Raw genomic sequence first — 23,397 nt, 5'->3', positions numbered from 1 at the left:
CCCTTATAGTGGTGCAAACACACTGAATTCAGTGGAGTTACTCATGATTCACATTAGTATGAGGGCAGATTCAGGAGCTCATTTGGAAATGGGGGAAGATGTCACAGGGGGGTGTAGTAGAAGAGCGGTTTTAGTTTTCAATACCCACACATCTCTGTTTGAGTCAGTATGTAAGAGGAATCATGTGGTCCAAAAGGTGGTTTCTGTGGATTCTTACATTAGGCCTTGGCTCCTGATGACCCTCACTGGGTGGACAGGCAGACTGGACAACAGTGGCAGAAGCAGAGTAAGTGAATATGAGCTCAGTATGTTTCCCTAGTCAGGGTCCCTGACTGGGCTGCCAAAAATCTGTCTGGTTGTTGTTCCCTCAAGACATTGAACACAGGCAGTATACCTTACCTCAGCATGGAGTCCTACTGAAGTAAATGCAGCTCAGCATAGACACGGGAGCACCTGTGCAGATTGGACTGCAAGATCAAGCTATAGGATGGGGAAGGTCAATACTCTTTACTTTTACTGGTTTGGGATGATATATCTTTTTGGCATGCATTGGGGAAAAATCAAATGAAACAACTCCATCATGTTTGAAGTGCAAGCTGAACAGAACCTAATCTATTTTAAATATGCATTGATTAATGGGCTTCTTATTAGCCTGGGCACAGAAGGTATGGTGTATCTTGACAGGAATTCCTGCTGCCTCTCGTTCACACTACTTAGTCTCTGAGGTTTATCTGATTTCACATTAAATGAGTTGGGTAAGGAGATGCATCTAATGCAGCAGATCAGGATGAATGCCACAGAGCAGGTGACAGCTTGCTCATCCATGATGACACACAAAGACAAGGGTGGAACTGTTCAAATCTATTTTTTCTTAAAAATACACGTTCGGAGATGCATGTTTATTAACGGGCTCTAGGGGGCTGGGAGCTCATAAATCTTTACTATATAATTAATAAAGTGCTTTGTAGCAGACTATAATGTGCCACTCCTCTGCTCTTCAGCATGTTGCTTACAAAGACTTCAACCTGGAAGCTTGGCAGGATTAGCACTAATCTGTCCATTCTCCTCCCTCAGGCCCCTGAGGTAGTGGGTACACACAAACACATGCAGTGCACCAGCAATCTGTTCAGGCCAGCTGACCTATCAATATAAAAGGGAATCATTTGTTTTCTATTTAAAGAATAGATTGCTCTCACTGCCTCCTCTTAGTGCTAAAGAAATCTGGTGCGCTGAATCCACTGCCAAACCAGTAATGGTGAGCTCAGTCATGGAGTTAAGTTATAGAACAGTCTACTGTTTCCTGAATATCTTCTCCTGCATCGGACTCGAAGGCCAGGTCTACACTACAGTTCTAGATCAGTGTAAGTTGCTCAGGGGTGTGAAAAATCCACACCCCCGAACAACCTAGCTGTACTGATCTAACTCCCACATAGACAATACTATGTTGATGAGAGGACTTTTCCTACCGACATAGCAACCACTTCTTGAGAAGGTGGAGTAATGACACCAATGGAAGAAGCTCTCTCATTGCCAAAGGAGTGTCTTCACTAAAGCACTGCACTGCTGCAGATGCACTGCTGCAGCACTGTACATGAAGACACACCTTAGGACCTAAAATAGGTATCTTTTTAACCTCAGGGTCACGAATGCGTGCGAACTATCCCATGGTAAAAACCACAGTGAGGGCTAGGCACTTCATTTTTACCACAAGATAAACTAAATCAAGTGACCTGAAGGGTGGTTTACTTCAGGATAGGTCGTGTGTGTTAAGAAGTCTCAGAGGGGTAACCGTATTACTCTGTACCTTTAAAAACGGAGCAGTCCGTTGGCACCTTAGAGACTAACAAATACATTGTGAGCTTTCACAAAACACTAAGGCCTTTATGCATTTAGAAATGTACCATGGCACCTACTTTGTCAAGCACCTGGCACCTTCAGATTTTAAGAAATGAACTGTAAAACAGCAGAGGATTGGCCTCCGAAAGCTCATGATACAATTTATTTGTTAGTCTCTAAGGTGCCAACAGACTGCTTGTTGTTCTTCCTGTGTGTTAGTTACTGCACCATATACTGTTTTAAGTGTGATGACAAGGCCTAAGGCTATGTCTTCATTGTAGAGTTAACACACACATTAACTCCTTTTGAGTTAGTCTAGTTTGAGTGAGAGCAGCCACACTGAGAAATAACAATTTGGGCTTCATGGAGCAATTGGATTAACAGCTGATGAGTTATTTATTTCCCCTGAAGGACCAGGCAATTTAAAAGCCCCACTACTGTGGAGTTAAGGCTTTTTGTGTGTGGCTGGGACTGGAGTTAAGCACAAGTTATAAATCAAATTAACTCTGCAGTGAAGACCAGTGTTGAGAAGGTGTCATCTTTAAGTTTAACACACAAAGGACCCCCATTCAATGTGAAGCATATGAAGAGTTGAACAGACGTCAGTGGAACAAGTCAACTGTTTGCTGAATGGGTACTTGAAATCCTAAAAGGTAATGGGATTTGCTTAGATGTTGGATGTTTCAGCGTATCTCCTGTTAGATTGCTTTTTATGGGCAAACTGCAATGTGAATTTTTAAACATTCTTTTAGATAAAGGTAAATCCCTCTCCCTCAAAAAAAGTAAAGTCTCCATGAGGAGCACAGAGTGTGTGCCCTCTGTAGTAGCTTTCATCTGAACTCCGCACAAAATAGTAGCAGCCCCCTAAAATTTCAAAGTGCAATAAATAGAAAACAAAATCCTAACTCCATGCACCATGACTCCACATGGCTCAAATGTGGAAGAAGGAAAGATGCATTCATTACTACACAACTGTTGTTAAAAGTACAACTGCCTTTGTGTACAGATCTTACGGTCCAGCATTCCCCTGGCCAACAAACCATATAACCGATCTGAGATTCTACATCCCACCACTAAATAGGCCAGTAAACCCCAACACACACCATTTGTTCTACTGCATTTGTTTTCAGAGAACACTTTCCTCGCATTTGAAAGAGCACTGGCTTTGCTTCAGGCTTTTTATTTGTGAAGACATGCAGAGTTCCCCCTGTCATTCTCCACTTTCTAGCAGCCAGGCTTCTGCTTTTATTATTTGAGAAAGCAAGACTGATTTCTCCTCTCACTCCTACTTCCTGCTGGATGTCCCTTGCAGCCAGTTGCCCATGACTGGATTGCCTCCTTTTCTCTTTGACCTTCCTCATTGTTTATTTTATTGCATCCTTTCCTCTGTGGGAGTCCTATGGTTTTTTTCTCCCCTCTGCTGGGCTGTAGGATTTCTCCTGCAATTTACACAGCTCTTACCCCTCAACCCTCCCCCCCAGTGTCACTCATGCAATTTCGAGGGTGGCACATGTGTAACAGGTTGGAGAATTCACTCCAGATAGTTAGGGGTCAAATTTCAAAAAGCACGAAAGAGGCCACAGTTATGGCCAAGTCATCACATAGCTTCCCAGCCCATCTTGTGCTCACCTGGTGCCCTGGGTGAAATAAAGGGAATAAACTGAGCTGGAATAATTCAGAACAAAAAGTAACAAATTAATATTTAATTCCAAAACAAAAACAGATGTCAAAAGATGACCTTAAATATATTCCTTCACTTTTCCCTAATACCTAACCATGCAAAATACTGAGTGCCATTTTCTACCCTGACTTACATTCGTAAAACCAGAGAATGAACAACGTATGAATGAGCCTAGAATTTCCTGCTGTGTGGGAATGCAGTTACCCTCACATCCTTGTGCCCCTGCGGAGCAAGACTGCGTGTTTGAGAAATTGGCATAGATTCAGAGACCTGTGAATATTCTGGGCACCAGGCAATTTCATGCTTCTGTCAATTTCCCACTATTCCTCATTCTTTCCTGCCCTCCCAAACCACTGTTTCCTTTCAGAAGCAAGTGTGGGCAAAGTGTGCAGAGCCTGTGAACTAACATAACTGCAACAAAACCAGGGTGCAGCACTTCATTTAGCCTGGCTTGAGTTGACCCGTATGGTGGGAGAAGTTCCAGAGAAGATGTATTTTTACTCTTTATCTTTTGGCTGGGCCTTTGGCACCATATGTATGTGTCAGTTTCATGACACGCTGTCTATGGAGATGGCACCGAGCTGTTTATTGTCCTAGCATCTTCAGTAAATAGTGTCACCAGTCATTTGCCAGGCTAGCCAAGGGCAGGGGACACTGCTATAACAGCGTCAGCTCCAGACAGGACAGTGGCAGAGGCATTCCACTGAGCTCACTCTGTGCCAACACAGCGAACAGGTTTTATTTACACCCGCCTAATGGTTTCTGACTCAATCATGCGTGCTACATGGAGCCTTCCCCAGTCACAATAGCTTGCTGCCATTTCCTCTATTAAATCATTCCTATGTCCGTGCAGCCGAAAGCTCAGCACTGGCACGTGGTAGTCAAGCGTGTAAAAAATGATTACTGCGAAACCTTTCAACACAGATCCGCAGCATGGAATGGCCTGGCTTTGACCTGGGAAAATCAATGCTGTTGTTTTAATGAATGACAACAAAAAAAAATTGTGGCTGGGGGTCCGCTCACCCCTCTCCACCATCCAGTCAAGAGTCACATGTTCAGAGGGGGTCACCAACACACAAAGATTTGTCCCCCTTTATAATTCTTAAGGTTCCAGTCATGATAGGGGATAACGCAGCGTGTGAATTATCATCAGAGTCCTTATTGTCATTGGTTGTGCATGTGGACAAGTTACGCTGCAGGCCTTTTGATTCCAAGTTAGACAGGCCTTTTGGCTTTATGGGGCCAGGAATATTTTGCCGTTCTGAACACTGTGGTTTATGCAGGCTAAATGTGAACAGAATTTCTTTTCACTTAGATGCAACAAGAAAAGCTCAGCCTCTGTGTTTCATCATCATTGCTAAGATCCTGTTTCACTGCTGTCTGATATCAGGAGCAAGTTTGAGCTGGATTCAAGCTATTTGCTGCCTACGGATTCATTCATGCCCGGTATTTTTTTACTATTTTCATTAACAGAAATAGATGGGAAAGTTATTAAGAGTTTAGGGGTGTGCAGGTCTGGAGTTTATGGAACCTCTGAACCTACATTCTTAAAAACATCTCTGACCCCAGAGAAACCTAAAGTTGTTATGGTAGGACGTGATGTAAAGAGATTACAATTATATATAATTATTGTCATGTCTTAACAGTTTGTCTTTTTTATGACAATGTTTAGAATCAGGTAGTAGTTTACTCTTGGCGGTGAAACTTAGCACACGGGAAGAGCTGCCAGGAGTCATGACATTTTTACTGCACAACCCATAAAATGTTTCAGCAAGAAGCTTTAATTAGCTACCCTCCAGAAAGGTTTCTGATATAAAACAAAATCTTAAAAAGTCCATAACCTGGATTTGTCAGACAAGCTCTGGTAGGAGTCAGAGGCCTAAAGCAGATTCCTGCATCCAAACCACTTCTGATACTGGGACAGTTTAGATGTGAATCCAAACTGGGGCCTAGTGTTATAAAGGATCCAAACAGCTTTAAACATTAGGAAAAGTCTGGATTTTGCAGCAGCTTGGGTCCACCTTCACTCTATTTGAGCCTCATTCAGAAGACTGGCTTGTGTTTGTAATACAGGCAGTCCCCGGGTTATGTACAAGATAGGGACTGTAGGTTTGTTCTTAAGTTGAATCTGTATGTAAGTTGGAACTGGCGTCCAGATTCAGCCGCTGCTGAAACTGATCAGTTTCAACAGCGGCTGAATCTGGACGCCAGTTCTGACTTACATACAGATTCAACTTAAGAACCCCAGGCATCCCCAAGTCAGCTGCTGCTGAAACTGATCAGTGGCTGATTCCAGGAAGCCCGGGGCAGGGGCTTCCTGTAGTCAGCCACTGGTCAGTTTCAGCAGCGGCTGACTTGGGGACGCCTGGGGCAGAGCAGCTGGGGTGCTGCTGGGTTGGTCCAGTAGCGCCGCCGCTCCTCGGCGCTACTGGACCAACCCAGCAGCACCCAAGCTGCTCTGCCCCAGGCGTCCTGATTCAGCCGCTGCTGAAACTGACCAGCAGTGGCTGAATCAGGACGCCTGGGGCAGAGCAGCTGGGGTGCTGCCGGGTTGGTCCAGTAGCGCCCAGAGCGGCGCTACGGGACCAACCGGCAGTGCCCCAGCTGCTGTACCACAGGCATCCGGAGCAAAGCCGCGGAGCACGGGGGCAGCGGGACAGCCTAGACGTGCCGTGGCTGTCCTGCTGCCCTCGGGCTCCGCGGCTTTGCTCTGCTTTGCTCCCCGTCCCCCTGGTCTGCAGACCAGGGGGACGGGGAGCAAAGCGGCGGAACACGCGGGCAGCGGACAACCCAGATGCGTCTTTGCTCCTAGTTCCCCTGGTCTGCAGACCAGGGAGACGGGGAGCAAAGCAGAGCAAAGCCGCTGCCCGCGTGTTCCGCCGCTTTGCTCCCCGTCCCCCTGGTCTGCAGACCAGGGAGACGGGGAGCAAAACAGAGCAAAGCCGCGGAGCACGCAGGCAGCGGACAGCCCAGACGCGTCTGGGCTGTCCGCTGCCTGCGTGCTCCACCTCTTTGCTTCCTCTCCCTGGTCTGCTGGAGACCAGGGAGACGGGCCCCGTTCGTAACTGCTGATCCGACATAAGTCGGATCCGCGTAACTCGGGGACTGCCTGTAGAGATTCTTTAGCTTCTTGTTTTAATGACCACTGACTAAAGAGACCCAGCCTGACGGAACTTGAAGGCTCCATGTACAGCAGCTTCTTCCCAGCCAAACCACCTGTAGAGAATCTCCCTCCTCCCCAGATGGACTCTTGTTTTCCTCTCACTCTGATCTTTCCCCCAGATGAGACAGCCCATCCCAGGCCAGCGTGCAGCCAGCTAGCAGCAGTAACTGCTTACATCTGACTCACTGCCCTAAGCCCCTTTGACCATGAAGCTCAGATCCTAATGATACAAGTATGTTCCCCTGCTGAAACAAGCCCTGATACACATGTTTTTGCAAATTGCCAAGCTCACATTCCGTTTGCTTTTAAATTTTCTTCTATTAAGTAACTATGGCCCCTTGAAAAAAATGGGACTAGAGAGAACCGGAAATCTAAACAAACACATACTCCGCAGGAGAGGAAACCATCCAGCTCTGAACTAGCATTGCAAGCAGTAATTAGTCACAGACATGCCAAAGGCCTTTGATCTAGCCATATAAAACATGGACATGAAACTCTTTTATGCAGCCAAACCAATTCCAGAAAGGGGGAAGGAGAATCCTGAGGAAGAGCTTAGTATATTCCATAGAAAACCTTTGTCCTGTTGGAAATTGTACCAAATGCTCTTCTGTGTTATCCGCCCCATGATAGGGCTCATTACAGACACTGCCAGTCTGGAAATATCATAGGACCTGAAACCAATAAATAATACATGCAGGAAAAAACCCAAGGCATTCATGTACATTGTATGGAAGTTCAAGGGAAGCCTTGCTATACAGTATAAATCTAATTACAGGCCTGGATCCTGTTCCATCTTTACCTCATTGCTGCCAGGAGCGATGCACCTGGAGTTAGAAGTAGCGTTTTTTCATATGCCCAAAAAGCTGAATCCCTACACCCAGCGGGCCAAATTCAGCTCTGAAAGTGACTTCAGTGGGAGCTGTGCCTCCTTACACACAAATTGAATTTGGTCCACAGGATTTCAGATGCTAAAATATGTAAAATAATAGCACTTAACATGTATGTAACATTTTCGCATTCTAGAATCCCCATGCTTTGTACAAGGTTGGACAAGAACCATCCTGTTTTATGATAGCAGAGACATTTTGTTGCTCAAGGTGACACAGTGAGTCTTTGGCAGAACGGTAAACAGAATATAGGTTTTACAACTCCCTGTCTGGGGCCCAGTTTGCTGCCCCACTGTGCCTGCCCCATAAAGTTGACATTTCAGAAACACTGTTGTGACTTTGCAAAAGGGAGTTTGCTTGGGGTGTTTCTCCTGGTAACAGAAAGGAGCCACAAAAGCACTCAGCTTGTACCAGTGACTTCAAGGGAGCAAAGTTAAACCAATGCTGTGTGCTTTTCAAATCCCACTCCCATTTTTAAAAAAATTATCAAAGCTTATAATTTGCATTTGTTTCTAACAGATGGGTGTGCTGCTAAAACAAAGGAGCACTGCATCATGGACACACAGGAGGCTTGGCACTTAGATTCATGGAGGTTAGGTCCATCAATGGCTATCTAGCTCTTCTTTGTACCTTGTTAAAGTCTGAGTCTTCACCACATCCTCTGGCTATTAGCCAGGATGGGTAGGAATGGTGTCCCTAGCCTCTGTTTGTCTTGAAACGGGTGACGGGAGGGATCACATGAGGATGACCCGTTGTTCCCTCCCTCTGGAACATCCTGCCACTATCGGCAGACAGGATACTGGGCTAGATGGACCTTTGGTCTGACCCAATATGGCCATTCTTATGTTCTTTGGGCTGGAAGAGACTGGAAGTAGCCATGTGGTGGCCTATTCTGTGTGTGGGGATCAAACGGCTGACTAATGCTTTATTTATTTGTATTAGCCGAGTGTCTAGGAGCTTAGTTATTGACCTGGACATCACTCTGTTCACTAGGAGGGTGTGGGTGTGTGCGTGTGTCTGCGCGTCCATCCAGGGCCACCAACTGAGAGGAGTAATGGGGGCAGCTAAAAGGGTCAGAAGCTCCAGGTTGCTACTGCAGCAGCAGCAGTGGCTGGAGCCTCAAGCCATTTAAATTGCCATGCTGGTCTGGGTGGCTCTAAGGCCTCGCTTCTGTTTGCCCCACTCCTTCCACCTGAGGGGACCAGAGCCAAGCACTGTCCTCCCCCCGCCCCACCACCACACACACATTGCCCAGGGCTTGGCAAAGTCTGTCACCAGCCCTGTGTGTGTCAGTTTTGCCTCCCTATTTTAGGGGTCACCAGCCTTCACTGCTGCATAATCACGCCCTCCCAGTTGGAGGTAAGTGACTGAGGTGCCCATTCACTCTTAGCCTAGGGGTGGGGCATTACTGGGGGAAGGAAGAAACCAGAGAATAAACAACTACCCAGATAGTAGTAGGCAGGGCAGGTGCGACAGTGTGTCACAAGCAGACAATTACAAATCAAACCTTCCACTCTACTGTTCTAAAATGGCAATGGCCTTGATAAGAGGAAGTGTGGTCAGTTGAGCTCAAGGCTAGGAGCCAAGAATGCCTGAGAGCTAATCCTGGGTCTGGGAGAGAAGATTCAGTTATCCTCTCAGCCTTATTTTCCCTATTTGTGGCTTACATCACAAGAGGGTTAAACAACAGTTGTCCAGTTTTTCGAAAATGTACAGCCCCAGATCTGTACTAAATGTGAGTATTGTTAAAATCCCCTCTACCGTAAGCAATCATTTCAGAGCAAGAATATACAGACCAACTAATATTACAGTATTTATAGTGCAAATACAGCGGCAGACTACCTACGAAACGTGCTTCCTTAGATCCTGAAATTTAAACTAAGGCTAAAACAAAAGATTATGAATTCGCTTTATCTTTCAAAAGCTGCCACTGTATCTCGGATACCTAGGCTATAACAAGTAATGCACTTAAGAACATTTTAAAAAAACAAGATCTTAGTGAAAAAAATTCTCTCTTCAGTGTGTCAGAGCTTCAAAAGCATTTGTGAAATCTAACAAGACTACTGGTGATTCCTTTAAAGTCTCTTTTATGGCTTCTCTTAAAGGGGCTTTCTGTAGATTCATGTTGATTATGTCTGACAACTAGCCTTTCTGTTAATAATAATCATAAATAAAGTGGACAAGGTCACCTGACCTGAAATGAGCATATCTATACTGCCACATCCATTATAGCACAGTGGATCTTTGACAGCAAATCTAAAAGGGTCCAATGCTCATGACACCATGCATTAAAATAATATCCGTGCTTCAAGAAGTGCATGGCTTTGTATCAATTTTTTTCTTAAAAATATTCCTTAACAGAGATGTTTCCAACTAATACAAACCCACAGGAAGAGGATATTTATGTAAAAAGAAATATGCCAAACCAGTCTGGTTCCTCTCCTATTATAAAAATATACGTATGTTCATCATAACATTGTTCACCTTTACATCCCAATTTTTCCTTCATCTTCATGCTGCACTGAAGTCATAATCCTATTTTTATGACATCATAAATCTGTTGACATGTGAAAGATTGTGCTACCACCAAACACAGAATTATGGCTTTACTGCTGCAGGGCCAAATACAAAGAAGATATGGGTTGTAAGAAAGCTGGAGATTTGTTAGTTGCCAAGTAAATGTTCGAGGATGAGAAATGTGTAGACATCAAATTCATTTTTTAATATTAAAATGTGTAAAAATGACTGGACCTATGTTCAACTCACTCAAAACAATATGAGAATTGGTGAACTCAACTAAATAGAGAGTCGACTTCAAAATTAATCTGTAAAAATTGAACAAGTACTCTCTCCACATGGCAACCAGTCAAAAGCCAGAGTAAACAAAAGCTTTACAAAGAGCTCTGGATGTGTCAATATGTCCAGGCTCTGCTGTATTAATAGCATTGGCAGCTCCCAGAGATGAGGGTCCTCCACTGGAAAAGAGGGATGTTAAAATCGTGTAATGAGGTAACCGTGTAACCACTGAAAATCTCAGTGAGCGCTGCAGCATAAAGCTTAGCTTTGTACTGCAGAACTCACAGTGAAGCCTTTTCCCAGGAGTAGGGCTGCCAGTCCCTGCTAGCCTGGCTCCTGAGCAGGAGGCTTCACTGACTGTAACTGACACTGTTAACTGATAAGCATCAGTTAAGCGGATAGTCGGTTACACTCAAACATCCCTACAGGAAACTATGTTCCAGAGAGGAACCACGAGAGACAGTGACTCATCTAAGCAAACCTCTCATAATGGTGCAAAGGACTTAATCCACACGGAAATTAAAGATCTAGATCAGTAATTTGGTTGGCAATCAAAAGCCCTGACAAACTCCATATCTGGTGTAAAAGTGGTAAGAATCAAGTCAGTTTTCATTCTGCTTCAGGGCTGGATAGCTCTGAGCAGCAGCAGATGTAGGAAGACCACAAAAGTTAGATTCAGTGGAAGTTGATGGCCTTGCTCTGGAAAGTTCCCTACAAGCCATGCTGCCCATTTTATTAGCCACTAACTTTGCCTATGACATAAACAGTTGGAACCTGGCAGGTAAAGCTTTGTGCTCCCTGAAAGAAGTCCCAGATAAAATCTATAGAATTGATAACAAGGGCTGTGCATCTGCCTTTGCCAGCAAAAAAGGCCTTCCCCTCTTTGTCTCCCATACCTGATACCAGAGCAACTAAACAACCCAAGCCCCACAGATGATCCTTCCCTCAGTTCTACACATTTACAGCCAGCCACCTTGTAGCAAACATCAAAGAGGCAGAGGTGCTGCAGTTGAGGAGCCAAATAAGGAATAACTGTGAAGGTGAGCTCCCAGGGCAGCATAGCTTTCACCCTCCACCCTGACTATCAAGAAACAAAACAGCTACCACATAAAACAGGGTAGTAGTGTCCCAAAACACTTCCACAGTTACAATCCAAACAGAAGACCCTCCCTTCACACACATCTCTCAGGGCAGTTCTTGGGAAGTTGTCAACCCCTCTTCACCCAGCCATACTAACAAAAGGGGAAATGAAACGAAAAACAATGAGGAAGACCTACCCTTCACAGAGTCACTCTTCTTTCTCCTAACCTCTAAATGTGAGAGGTTGCTGGAAACCTTCAGCCCTCTCACTGCTAAGGCAAGTAGAAAGCCAAATCTCAAGAATGGAAGCCAAAATTGAAAATGTCCTTAGGAAAAGGCCCATATCACTCAGACAACCTCCCAGCAATATATTTTTTATTGTACCTTTTCCACTGTGTGAGTCTTACGGTCTCTCTCTCCCCTTTGCTAGGCTGTAGCATTTGTCCCACAATCTACACAGCTCTTGGCCCTCCTCTTAGTGACACTGGGGTAGCAGTCACAAACAGCTTCAGTTCTTGCCCTCGCAACATACGCCAATCTTCCTCACCTTGCTAGTCACCATAGAGCAAGCCCCTCAATTTATGACTGGAGTTTAGCTATTGGATAGGGTTTATAGAAAGAATGGAGAGGGTTTGTTTTCCTGAACTGATAAAGTGTTGGAAAAGACCTTTTTTCTGCCAGAGTTCTTTTCTGCGTGATTGCTTCAGTTCTGCCGAGGCTATCCTGTGGTATATATTACATATAAGAACCTAGCATGGGCATCTTTTTGTGACTTTTATTGCTTATCACTACATATTTGAAAATGGTCCCCTTTACAAAAGTTGCCCTGCTTTAAAGAAAAGGATGCAATAACAGACGCTCGAAACAAATAATTTATACTAAAAGTGTTACAAGGGCAATGTCTACATAAAGGCAGTATGAACCTTCGCAGGGCTTGGTAAGTAAATAAACCTAAGAAATTCCCAACTCAAGGGCCTGTCATTTGAATTACTCTGTTTCTAGTGCCAAACATCCACGTTAAACAACATGTGCTCTGTCTTTGACCTAGACACCCCACCACACAAGCTTTGCCTCCCAAGAAGTAGCTAGACTGATGGTCAACGTTCCCTGCGGACACATCTGCAAACATACCTGTGTTTGAGCGTTTCTTCTGATTTTTGAGACTTCGGCACCTCCCGCTGACAGAGCTGCTGTTCTCACTCATAGAGTCTTGCGCTGAAGAAGCGCTCCCTGTGGCTTCGCTGTCTCTCATCATACTCTCATAACCACTGCTTCCCCCACTGTGGTAGAACAGGGCTGTTTTCCCCATGGCTGGTGGCAGCTCCCCACTTAGGACACTGCTGTTGTCACTGCCATGACCACTGCTACAGCGATGAGGCTTCCGTGGAGGGGTTATTTTGCTGTAAGGGGAAGGCAGCATATGAACATTTGGCTTCTCATCTCCATGAAGGCCACCTCGCTCATCTGTGTCTGAGTTTCCACGCAACTGTAAACCTCGAACACTTGTGCTCCCTTGGAGTAGTTCTGAAATCCGTCCATTGACAGCCCTGAGGGGCAGTTTTGAAGCAAGACTAGAGCCTCTGTTTCTGCTGAGGGACTGAGTTGACCAGGACATGTTCTTCCCATTGGGAGGCAAACTTGAGCTCTGTCCCACAGATTGCGGCAGAGACTTGGTAGAAAAGCTTAATGTTTTGGTGGTGGAAGCAGACAAGCTTCGGGCCTTGGGACTTGCCAAAAGGAGTTTGCTTACAGCGGATATCTTAGATTGGCTGGCCTTCGGTGAGGCACCGGCAGACTGGGATATGCCTGAGTTTGTTGGTGAAGACACTGCACTGCGACTGAGACTCCTCCCAGCCCTGGGCATGGTAGTATCTTTTCCAGGGATCATTTTGGAACTTACAGAAGATAGGCTTTCTGCCCTTTCCAACGACAAACACTCATAGTGGCTCACAGTGGACCTGCCCAGGGAATTGGTCCTACTGGCTAGCTGTTCAAGTTTGGCACTAAATAACTTGCTGCTGCTATTGCTACTGGTATCAATGCTACAGCCTTTCTGCTTCCCATTCAGCTCATCAGGAAAGCTGGCCGGAAAAGCCATTGGTTGGTTGGATGGACTGCCAGTGCTGCTGCTGTGCTGGGGGCTGGCCCTGTTCTTCTGATCCAGGCTTGATTTTCGCACAGGAGGGAGTGGAGGAGTTCCTTTGGGGCGAGTGAGAACACAGTGCTTGGGAGAAGCAATTCTTCTTTCCAAGGTAGTCTTACAAGACGGGGAAAGAGTAGGAGAACTCATTCCATTGCTCTCAGCAGAACAGTAACAGGGGGCACCATCAATTTCCTCCTGCTTGCTGACCTTCTGGAATGCTCTAGGGAGGCTGCCATGCTTCAAAGCCTCTGCAGAATGAACAGGGCTCTGGGTTGCAGAACGTGGAAGTGCCATCTCACACCCATCCACGATCCTCTTTAGAGGATCTGATCCTGGAGAGCTAGAGGTCTCCCCACTGCTGCTACTAAGCCTATCTGCTACGTTCTGGTTCTTGTTCTGCTCCGACTTGGCTGTGCCAACTGCCGTTTGCAGCCTTGGCCCATCGCTGGTGTCTTTTTTCCCCTCATCTTCCCTCTTTAGCCAAGGGTCTTCAAATTTGATTTCCTTCCTAACACTAGACTCTTTCTCCTCTTGGGGTTGAGCAACTTTAGCAGCTGAAATTACTGCAGGCGTGGCCTCATCAGTCTCTTGAGCCTTAAAGGGACTAACAGCAATACATGGATAAACAGTAATGTTGGTTTTCATTGGGAGGTAGCCTTCACAACTGCTTAGGCTTGCTGTGTTTGAGATTGTGACAGTTGTTTTCCCCAGAGCTGATATTTTGCAACCCTTGAGGGGTGGGACTTTACTGAAAGTTTCCTCCCCCATTTCTGACAGTATGAGCAAGTTGTCAGTCATTGGATTTTGCTTGTCGTTTACACAGATCATGCTAGTATTCTGTATGGCGCTGGCAAACTCAGACATAGGGGGCTCTGCCATCGCCTCACCGTGCCCATAGCATGCCTGGGCTATGAAACTATGGCATGATTGCTCCCCGTCACTCCCCGTGCTCATTTCGCTCAGCCACGAGCTAATTGATGAGCGTTTGCTGCCGACATCGTGGGCTTTGTCATCCAGTCCTAATTTTGGAAGAGGCACAAACTGTGTTATGCTGACCTCGGAAACAGGAGCTGCATTGGAGTAACACTCAAGGTCTTCACTAATGCTGCTGATAATGCTAACTGGCCTAGACCCAGAGGCCAAAGCCTGAACTGAACAGTCACTGTTAAAGCTAATGATGCTGGTCGGGCGCCCATTCTCAAGGACCCCACTAATGGTTAGTTCTTCAACCAAGGTGAATACCAGCTCATCCTCTCCATTCAGCTCTAACGGCTGCTGCACCGTGACCATGGTGGTACTCAGAATCTCTTTCTTTGACTCTGGTAAAATATTTTGTTCCTGCTCTTTGTCGAGAATGATCTCTCCAAAATCCCCACTGCTTGAGGATAATGACTTTTTCAAGACCTGTGGACTCATTCCCACTGGTGGGGTCCGGATCTCTGGCTGCGTCAAAGATTCGCTAGACACCATACCAGAGTCCTTGCTCAGGGGTGATGGTGCAGGGCTGGGTAATACCCCTTTTTGGGTGTAAACCTTGCATCTCTGGGAGGGAGAAGTTGGCGGCTTGTACTCCGATGTCTTGGAGAGACTTGCAATGCCAAGCCGTGGTGAACCCATTGTCCTGGGTTTGCCTTCTACAAAACCACAGGTGTTGAGGCTCTCTCTGCTGCTCTGCAGGCTTGTGCTGTGGGCTAACTGGGAAGAGCCAAGCTGGCTACTACAACTGCCAGTGACACTCCTAGGAGAAGGGGGAGTTGAAATGTTAGGTAGAGCTCCAGATGGAACAGGGGAGTGATTTCTCTGAATTTTGTTGCTTGTTGCATTTATATTTTCCTTCTCAGGTTGCTGACAGTCAGCTGAGGCATCGTCCTTCTCCGATGCCGATAAATGGCTGAGACCTGCCCCTTGGCTTGGCACAGGGCACTTGGACGTCTGGTCTGTGCTAACCTGAACAGGCAGCTCTTCAAATGGAAATTTGTTGCTCTCCTCACTGCCATCAATACAGTCCAGCCGCTCCTGAAGCTCAGCAAAGGTGTTGCACTTCAGGCAGTCTCTCTCGGACGCACTGGAGTCTGTCTCACTCACTTCCTCCAGTTTGCCCTCAGTTTTGGTTTTCTGCAGAGCAGGAACTATAGGGACAAAATCAGGGGGGCCTTCATTATCTGTCAGTTCCTTGTCAGAGAGGGCTGTGCCATTGGGGCCAACATAAATCACGGTGTCACAGGACTGTTCGCTGCTGGAAGAATAATCAGGATCACTTGATAAGTGCAGAATAGGGAAGTCTGGGTCAACTACATTTCTAGAATGGAAGGGTCTCAACTGGGTTGGCCTCCTCATTCTCCCTTCTTCACAGGAGCTTTCACCTCCAGAAGAGCTTGATGTGTACTGTGATAGGAGAGCAAAAGGAATGTCAGAACCACACATAGCTTCCATAAAGCACACACACAGCAGAATCCCAGCTGCACATGCAGTTGAATCCTAAAATGACCAAACAAGACATGGTATTGCATAAATGCATGACATACACACCAATGTACTCAATAAAGCACTGCTATGAACCTTGGTGAGCAAGGGAGCGAAAATCTAAGAAGAAGAAGAACTTAATAGTTATACTGAAATTTGCATTTAATTATCTCAAAGTACTGAGAGTTGGATAGGTATTATTAGCTCTATTTTGTCCACGGTATGATAGAGAACAAATGGAGCGAGACCCAACTCTAACCACTAGACAATACTGCTTTCCAATGCATGGCCTGAATGAAAGATAAGGAAAATCCAACTGGGATCACAGTACAGACTTGGGTATACGTTGTGTGGTGTGCATCTCTTTCTGTGGCTCACTCGTTGTGACATGGTAGATGAAGTCCATTCATTGGTCTTAGATCGTATTTAGCATTATCCCACATTGTCATTTTAGATTATTGTCACAAAACTCATCTGCTGTAACAAGTTAACAATCAAGGCTATAAAAAGAACTAGTGCACTGGAAGCTTGAAAATGGATATACCTCACTCCCTATTAGTCCACTACTTGGAAAATCTACCAAATTTGTGTGTCTGTGCAGAGATAAAGATTTTGCCTTGTGTTATACTATTCTTGCTGTCTTATGGGAAAAACAGGGAACTTTTTTCTTCATTAAATCTCATTTCTTCTAACTGTAAAAAAAATAGAATTATTGTTTAAATTACCCTTGCAATTTTAATTGAGAAAAAAGCACATTACCAGCTATATTTCCACTTCTATAGTTGACAGACTTGGAGTTAGGCTTAGAAAGCTTGTATAATAGATGTGCTTGAAACTCCCCTCTGCATCTTAGGTTGAAGGTTTCACTCCTTTACTCTCTGTTATAAACTCTAAACCACACAGCTAACATAAAAGACATGCAAACCCAGAGACTCAAAATTATGAATACTGATTTTGTTATATGCTGCTCTTCAGGCCTTTTCAACTTTCTAAGGGCTCTGTAGGTTCCTTGTTTTCCACTACAAGAAGAGAAGGAGTTACATATTTTCTTACCTTAGTTTTCTTTTTCTTCATCCTCAGGACCCGGGATGCAATCTGGATGGTGGACAGTGTTTCAGTGTAATTTCCTGCCACTGCCGAAATGTGAGCTATCATAGTGGTACGGCAGTTCATATTCCCCAGGGACTCCCGGAGCAACATGGTGAGCTTGCTGTCTCTGAAAATAAAATGAATTAAGGCTACATTAGTGAGCTGTGTTTCACTTTTGACTGTTGTCATTTGACTTCAGATCTCAGCAAGATTTTTTTCTCCCTTTTTAATGGAATACCAATTAGGATTGTTCTCCAGGTTGTACCCTATTACATTTGCGGCTCAGCAAGCTGAAAAACCCTTGGGCTAAAATTAGAACTTTTTTCTTTTTCTGATTCCTCCTCGGTCTTTTTTTACTGTTCTATTCCCCTAGCACTGTTGTCACAACTAAGACAGAAGGGAGACTGAAGGACCTGTGTCCATAATAATACTTGGTCAAGACTAGCTCTCAGGAAGCATGGTAGTAAAAGGGAATGTATACAGTCTAAAAACAAACTCTGATGTCATGACAGGCTCCAATTCTTTTCTAATCCACTAATTCAGATTCTAAGGCCAGAAAGGACCACTCTGATCACCTGGTCTGACCTGTGGAACCCAAGCCACAGAACTGCTCCCCAAATAACTTTTGGAGCAGGAGCAGAAAGATATGGTCCGTGGGCCCCCAAGCCTTTTAATTTGGCCCACAGCCCACTCTGCTGGGACTTGCGGGCACAAAGCAGCTCCATGCCTCTCAAAGTGTCTGGTGCTCCATGTGGCTCTCTGTGCTGCATGGAGGGAGGTGTTGCATACTGCTTTGGCCTGAGCACAATCTTTAAGCTTGTATTGGCCAGCAACTGGCCAATGGGAGGTGAGTAATTGTGCTGGGGACGGGGCAGCATGTGAAACCTCCTCTTATCCAGTGTGGTGCAGAGAGCCACATGGAACAGCCAGCTGCTTTGAGTGATGTGGGACTGCTGGCAGGCAGGGAGCCTGTCTGTCTTGCTGGGCTACTGGTTAGGAGCCATCTAGATAAGCACCTCCCAGCCAGAGCTTCCACCTGGCACTCCATTCCCATCCTCACCCCGCAACCCCCTGCCCTAAGTCTGTGCAGTGAGGTGGGGGTGCAGAGTTTCTTTGGAGTGTCCTGACTCACTCCCGTCTGGGCTGCAGCAAGCATCAGACCCTCTCTGTGTCTACCTAGTTGGGCTGCAGCTGCTGGTGCAGGTACAGACAGAAGACTTTGTCCTGGGTGTGTGTGGGGGGGGAGGAAGGGGAGTAAGCTCCATGGGGGGTGCCAACACTTCAGGTGGGTTATGCTGGCATGCTGGAGCATGGAGTGCTGCTGGGGAAATGCCAGTGTCTTATTAATGCATCTGAAGAAGCTTAGTCTAAGTATATTTTTCCTTTCCTTGTGGAGGCTGGAGTGAGAAAGAACTGGTAATCATTACCAACTGATGGGTGATATAATTACAAGATCTGAAATATGCCAGGAAAATGATGACGGGGGAAAAGACTAATATAACACCCTCCTATTTTCCACTGTTAGAAATGGCGAATCTTTGTTTTCTTCATGGGACTCAGCAGCTAGCTTGCTTAAGAAGAGGCTCGTATGAGTCCTTGAGACACACTCCAATTCATCATTGGTTATACCCTGAGAGGCCACACCAACGTTAAGAACAAGTAGGCCATCTCCCTAGAACTCTGACCAGGCTTTTAATGAATCCCAGTTTGACTCCACAACTCTGTTTGGATGAACACCGGAATACCTTTATTCTAGAAATAAGGCTGTAAAGCTCATAAATTACATCTCTCTTGAGATGTTCACTACTTTTTGGTTTCAGCTGGGTCAGAGATGCCAAAAGAACAATCTCTCTTGGTACATCTGCTTCCTGACATAGTCAAGACTATGTGATGGCTTTGAGATGTAAACAGATGTCCACAAGGATTAGACACAGACAACCTCTCTCATTTCACTTCAACCTAAGCCATCTTTGAACCCACAGATCCAGAGATAAAAGGCTCTTTTATCAGTTTAGTGCACCCCCTTCCCATCAAAGAATAATTAAGATGTCAAATTCTGTACATCAGTAACTGTCACGCCAAAGCAGACTTACATGGAAATTATTAACATCAGCACAGAAATCAATAACAAGCCTTACATTTACTCATGCGTCCATAAAAGCAAAACATGCAATGACAGGGGGAAGAGCAACGGAATGCATTCTAGCCATTTAGGTCTCAGGAGAATACATAATCCACAGAACCATCATCAGCAAACTGTGCTATGGCCTTCCTAGAAATGTATATGTTATGAATATAGCGTAACCCTCATCACCTGCGTTACACCAAAATAAATGCATGCAGCAAGAGGAGTGAAGGTGTGGAGGAAATACCTGTGATATAATTCAGCTGTTCTCTTGAAATATATCAAATAGTAAACTAAAAAGGGAATTTCATTAAGATTACTCTGAAATAGCAGCAGCTGGAAAAACCTAGCCAATTCCTGATTTCTAAGAATAAAGCTCACTCATTCAGTGTTAACTGGCTTTATTTTGGCTGTGACCTCCACTTTGCTCTGATATACAATAAGCAGCCTCCTACCAATATGGTATGTTGCAAAAGGGTTCCCCACAAGAGAAGGAAAATAGCTGCTAATCATATTTTTTGCAAACATTTTGCATGTTATCATGAGACACGTTCCCTCAATCATGGTTGGCTAATATCCTGCAGTAGAACATGCTCAGATTGAAAGAAAAGAAAAAGGTCTGGGGGGAAATGCCATCCCATCAGAGTCACTCAGTGGCAGTTTATATACATTTACTCTCCTTTTTTCCCCAGCAGTAAATTATGGGTAAAATATTTTCAATGGGTCTTGGTATATTCTAAAATAACCCTGACAGATTGTCCAAGACACAGAGTAAATGCTTTGTTCTTCTGAATACTGACATGGCATTTATGTCAGACTAAAGAAAGAAACTGAATCATTTCATTATGGTAGATGGGATGAGGGGGGTGAAATTTGCAAAAGCTAAAGCCCTTTCCTCGTGGGGCAGTGGATTTGTAGTAAGCAGGGGTGGCCGCTCACTGACCCCACGGGGAAGAACCCCCTCCGAGCTCAGGTGGGACTAGCTGGGTCCTGCCCCTTTTACTCTACAGAAGCCAAGGGATGGGGCAGGGAGCATAAAAGCCCAGCCCAGGAGATCAGTAGGGCCCCAGCCAATGGAGGAGGCAGAGGCCTACCCTGAGCCCCCAAGCCAGGAGGGCCCAGAGGACCTTACAAAGGCTGAGGACTGGTCCGGACTGCTGGGCCCTTGCTCCAAAGAGCAGACCTTCTACACCCTGCCCAAGGGTTCAGACTGCCACAACCCCGCGGACCAGCAGCCGGCGTGGAGCCAGGTAGATGCAGAGAGGGAATTAGGAAGCGGCCCAGAGGAAGCCAACACCTGTCAGGCTGATCACATGACATTGTAGTATGTGTCAGCGTGTCGCAGGCTGGATCCCCGCTGACCCCAGTGGCAGCTAGGGCCCTGGGCCAGGACAGGGTGGAGTAGGGAGGGCTTGCATCCCTCCGGCTACCCCCATATACCGGTGGCAGTCTCCCCATTTCCCACTCGTGCTGGGGGAACTGCGTTTGTTTGACACCCCCGCCCTCAAGTGGGCCGTACTAACTTTGGGACTACATTTGTTTTTGCTGTCCTGCCCTGAACCAGGGCCTGGGGCCTCATTGACTGAGGGACTGTGTTTGCATTGCTGCCTGCCCTGCCCTTAGGTCCAATCATTTGAAAGGAGCCGCTGGACCTTTACTTACAGGCCTGAGCACAGGTCAAGGGCCCAGGACTAAGCCAGCTTACAGGATTTTACAAAAAGGAGGTCTGGACTAAATGTCTTTTGTAAAGAGGAGTCATTACAGATTCTGATGCTGTTCCCTGACTATGTAAACTAAACTAAACTGTGGGAAACATTAAATGAAGCTGCTGCTTCTAAAGAGGCTTTGTATTTGAACAACATTCACAGCTCTTCTTAGATGGGGTGCACGTTCAGCCTTCCCTTGAAAGATTTCAGGGAATGCAGAGAGGTTTTTTATTCTCTTCCCAGAGGAGCAAAATGGCATGGAGGATGGACATGATTTTCTCCATTCCCTTCCAACTCTAGTTTTTTCCTGCTGTCTTCATTTTAAACATTTATTTCTGTCACATCCATTAACATGTTTGTGTTAGAAAGTTTACCATAAGGCACTTTGCAGCACACACTGCATAACAACGCATGCTCTCCTGCAGAGAACAAAGGACAGGGAATGGACCTCCCTCTTTCAGACCTCAGAGCAGTAATATCATCACAAATAGGAATGATGATACACAGTGAAACACAAAACTAGATTGCTACGATAGAGAAAGCCAAGGAAGGGGAAACTGGCAGAAAAACTCTTGGGATTTCTAGTAATCACTCTTTCAGGGGTTGGGACATGGGGAAACCACAGGGAGAAGAGGAGAGACCTTAGAACCCTGTGTATTTCCAGGCTCTATGTAGAAGCACCCATGAGATTTGGGGAGGTAGGAGCTGTCCATGTGGATGGCTCCTACCTCCATACTGCTCTAACATTCCACTTCACGTCCCTACTAGCAGAACAGTTCTTCATGCAGGAGCCATGCTGCCATGTTCTGGACCCCATATCAGCAGCAGCTGCTGTGGAAATGCAGCAGGAATCAATACAGCTCTAAATTGTATATATTCCATTGCAGATTGCCACACAGAAAAAGTAAAGCTAGGGTCATACTACAGAGAGCTAACCATTCCTTTTTCAGACACTTGATGCATGGTACCAGTGGAAAGTGGAATAGGCCTAAACTGCTGTTCAGTTATTCACTCAACAGAGAATAAGGGTATAGACTACAGTTGACTGGAACCCGGAATCCCCATTCTGCATGGTTTTTATTTAAGTTCAAAATTTCCCAAGGAATGAGAGGATCTAACATTTTTGTTTTGAAAAAATGGCAAAAGGGCTGCAGTACTGCACACAGCAGGAGGAGGCTCCCAAGAGGTGAGTGCCCACTCCCGGCCTTTGCAGTAATTGTGTAAAGATGGCCTCACAAATTTCAAGCACAAAGGGAGCCAAATGAAGGTTGTTCAGGGAACATTAATTCTGTCAGGGCACATTTAGACTGCAGCACTATCCGGTATCCTGAAATAGCTATACCGTATCTTTTAAGCAAGCTCATTATTAGGAAATATACCAGGGTTGCTCTTCCGACGTCCCTGTAAACCTCAACCCACGAGGATTAAGAGATGTTTCTGAATGGTGATTTATTTTGAAATTAACTCAAAATAAGCAACGCATTTTGCATAGCTCAAATTGCATAGCTTATTTCAAGCAAAGGATGAAGTGTAGACGCACCCTCACTTCCTAAATATTGTGTGCTTCACTTTGGAACCCTAACATGTGTTTCATGTATTTTTAGGTGTTCATTGCTTCGGATTTGAAAAGAGCCAACTGAAAATTCCATCCCATGGCATCACATATACATTCCTTGGGGGCATCAGCAGGGTTACAATTTTTATATGCACCGCAAAGCCTCTGCCCATGAGCTAATGGAGTAACTGAGGGTATGTCTACACTAGCCCCCTAGTTCGAACTAGGGAGGCTAATGTAGGCATTCGAAGTTACAAATCAAGCCTGGGATGATATATATTTTTTTTAAATTCACAAGTCTGGACTAACTGCCCGTGTCTACACGCAGCAGGGACCTGGTAGTTTGAAATAAAGCCCTAGTTCGAACTACCTGTTATTCCTCCTGGAATGAGGTTTAACAGGTAGTTCAAACTAGGGGCTTTAATTCGAACTAATGGGTCCCTGCCGCGTGTAGACGTGGGCAGTTAGTCCAGACTTGTAAATTTCAAAAATGGCGACCGGCCGGGAAAATGCAAATCAAGTGCGGGATATTTAAATCCCGGGCTTGATTTGCAACTTTGAATGCCTACATTAGCCTCCCCAGTTCGAATTAGGGAGACTAGTGTAGACATACCCAGATAGCAGTAGTAGGTTTTCATCCTTTCTGTGGGCCAGCACTAGAGAAGGATGAGACTCACTCACTGCCAGTGGGTTTCACATATATTTGCTGACAGCAGAGAAGTGAAATGTTCTCGAGCTGGCGCAGACCCTTTGGACAGTGTTCTCCCTGCCACGTCTAACCCTGCTGCCCCTGTTTCCTGCAATGGGTGCTTGGTCCATTCCTGTCTCTTCCCTCCACCCACTCACAGGTTCCACACCTGGCCAGTCAGTTTC

The 23,397-nt window shown here is 45.6% G+C and overlaps 1 protein-coding gene and 1 long non-coding RNA gene across 4 annotated transcripts in view; one reads left to right on the top strand and one right to left on the bottom strand.

Annotated features, from left to right (window-relative positions):
* LOC106732825 (uncharacterized) overlaps window positions 1–17,268 on the top strand; it is a 54,870-nt gene extending 37,602 nt beyond the window's left edge. The window contains exons 3-4 of the long non-coding RNA XR_016349240.1: window positions 4,833–4,963; window positions 17,130–17,268. This is a non-coding gene — a long non-coding RNA (uncharacterized LOC106732825). The remainder of the gene's footprint in view (window positions 1–4,832; window positions 4,964–17,129) is intronic.
* Window positions 1–23,397, bottom strand: part of KIF26B (kinesin family member 26B) — a 440,836-nt gene that overhangs the window by 19,209 nt on the left and 398,230 nt on the right. For all 3 annotated transcript variants that reach the window (XR_012902838.2, XM_075924899.2, XM_075924900.2), the window contains exons 11-12: window positions 17,103–17,265; window positions 12,575–15,971 (exon numbers count right to left, since the gene is read on the bottom strand). Coding sequence is in view for 2 of the 3 variants with exons in the window: in XM_075924899.2 (XP_075781014.1) it covers window positions 12,575–15,971; window positions 17,103–17,265 (3,560 nt within the window). In the remaining variant the exon portion in view is untranslated. The remainder of the gene's footprint in view (window positions 1–12,574; window positions 15,972–17,102; window positions 17,266–23,397) is intronic.

The sequence above is a fragment of the Pelodiscus sinensis genome, chromosome 3 (genome assembly GCF_052426305.1).
Source record: "Pelodiscus sinensis isolate ZL-2025 chromosome 3, ASM5242630v1, whole genome shotgun sequence".
NCBI lineage: Eukaryota > Metazoa > Chordata > Testudines > Trionychidae > Pelodiscus > Pelodiscus sinensis.
This window is presented reverse-complemented; position numbering and strand designations above follow the sequence as displayed.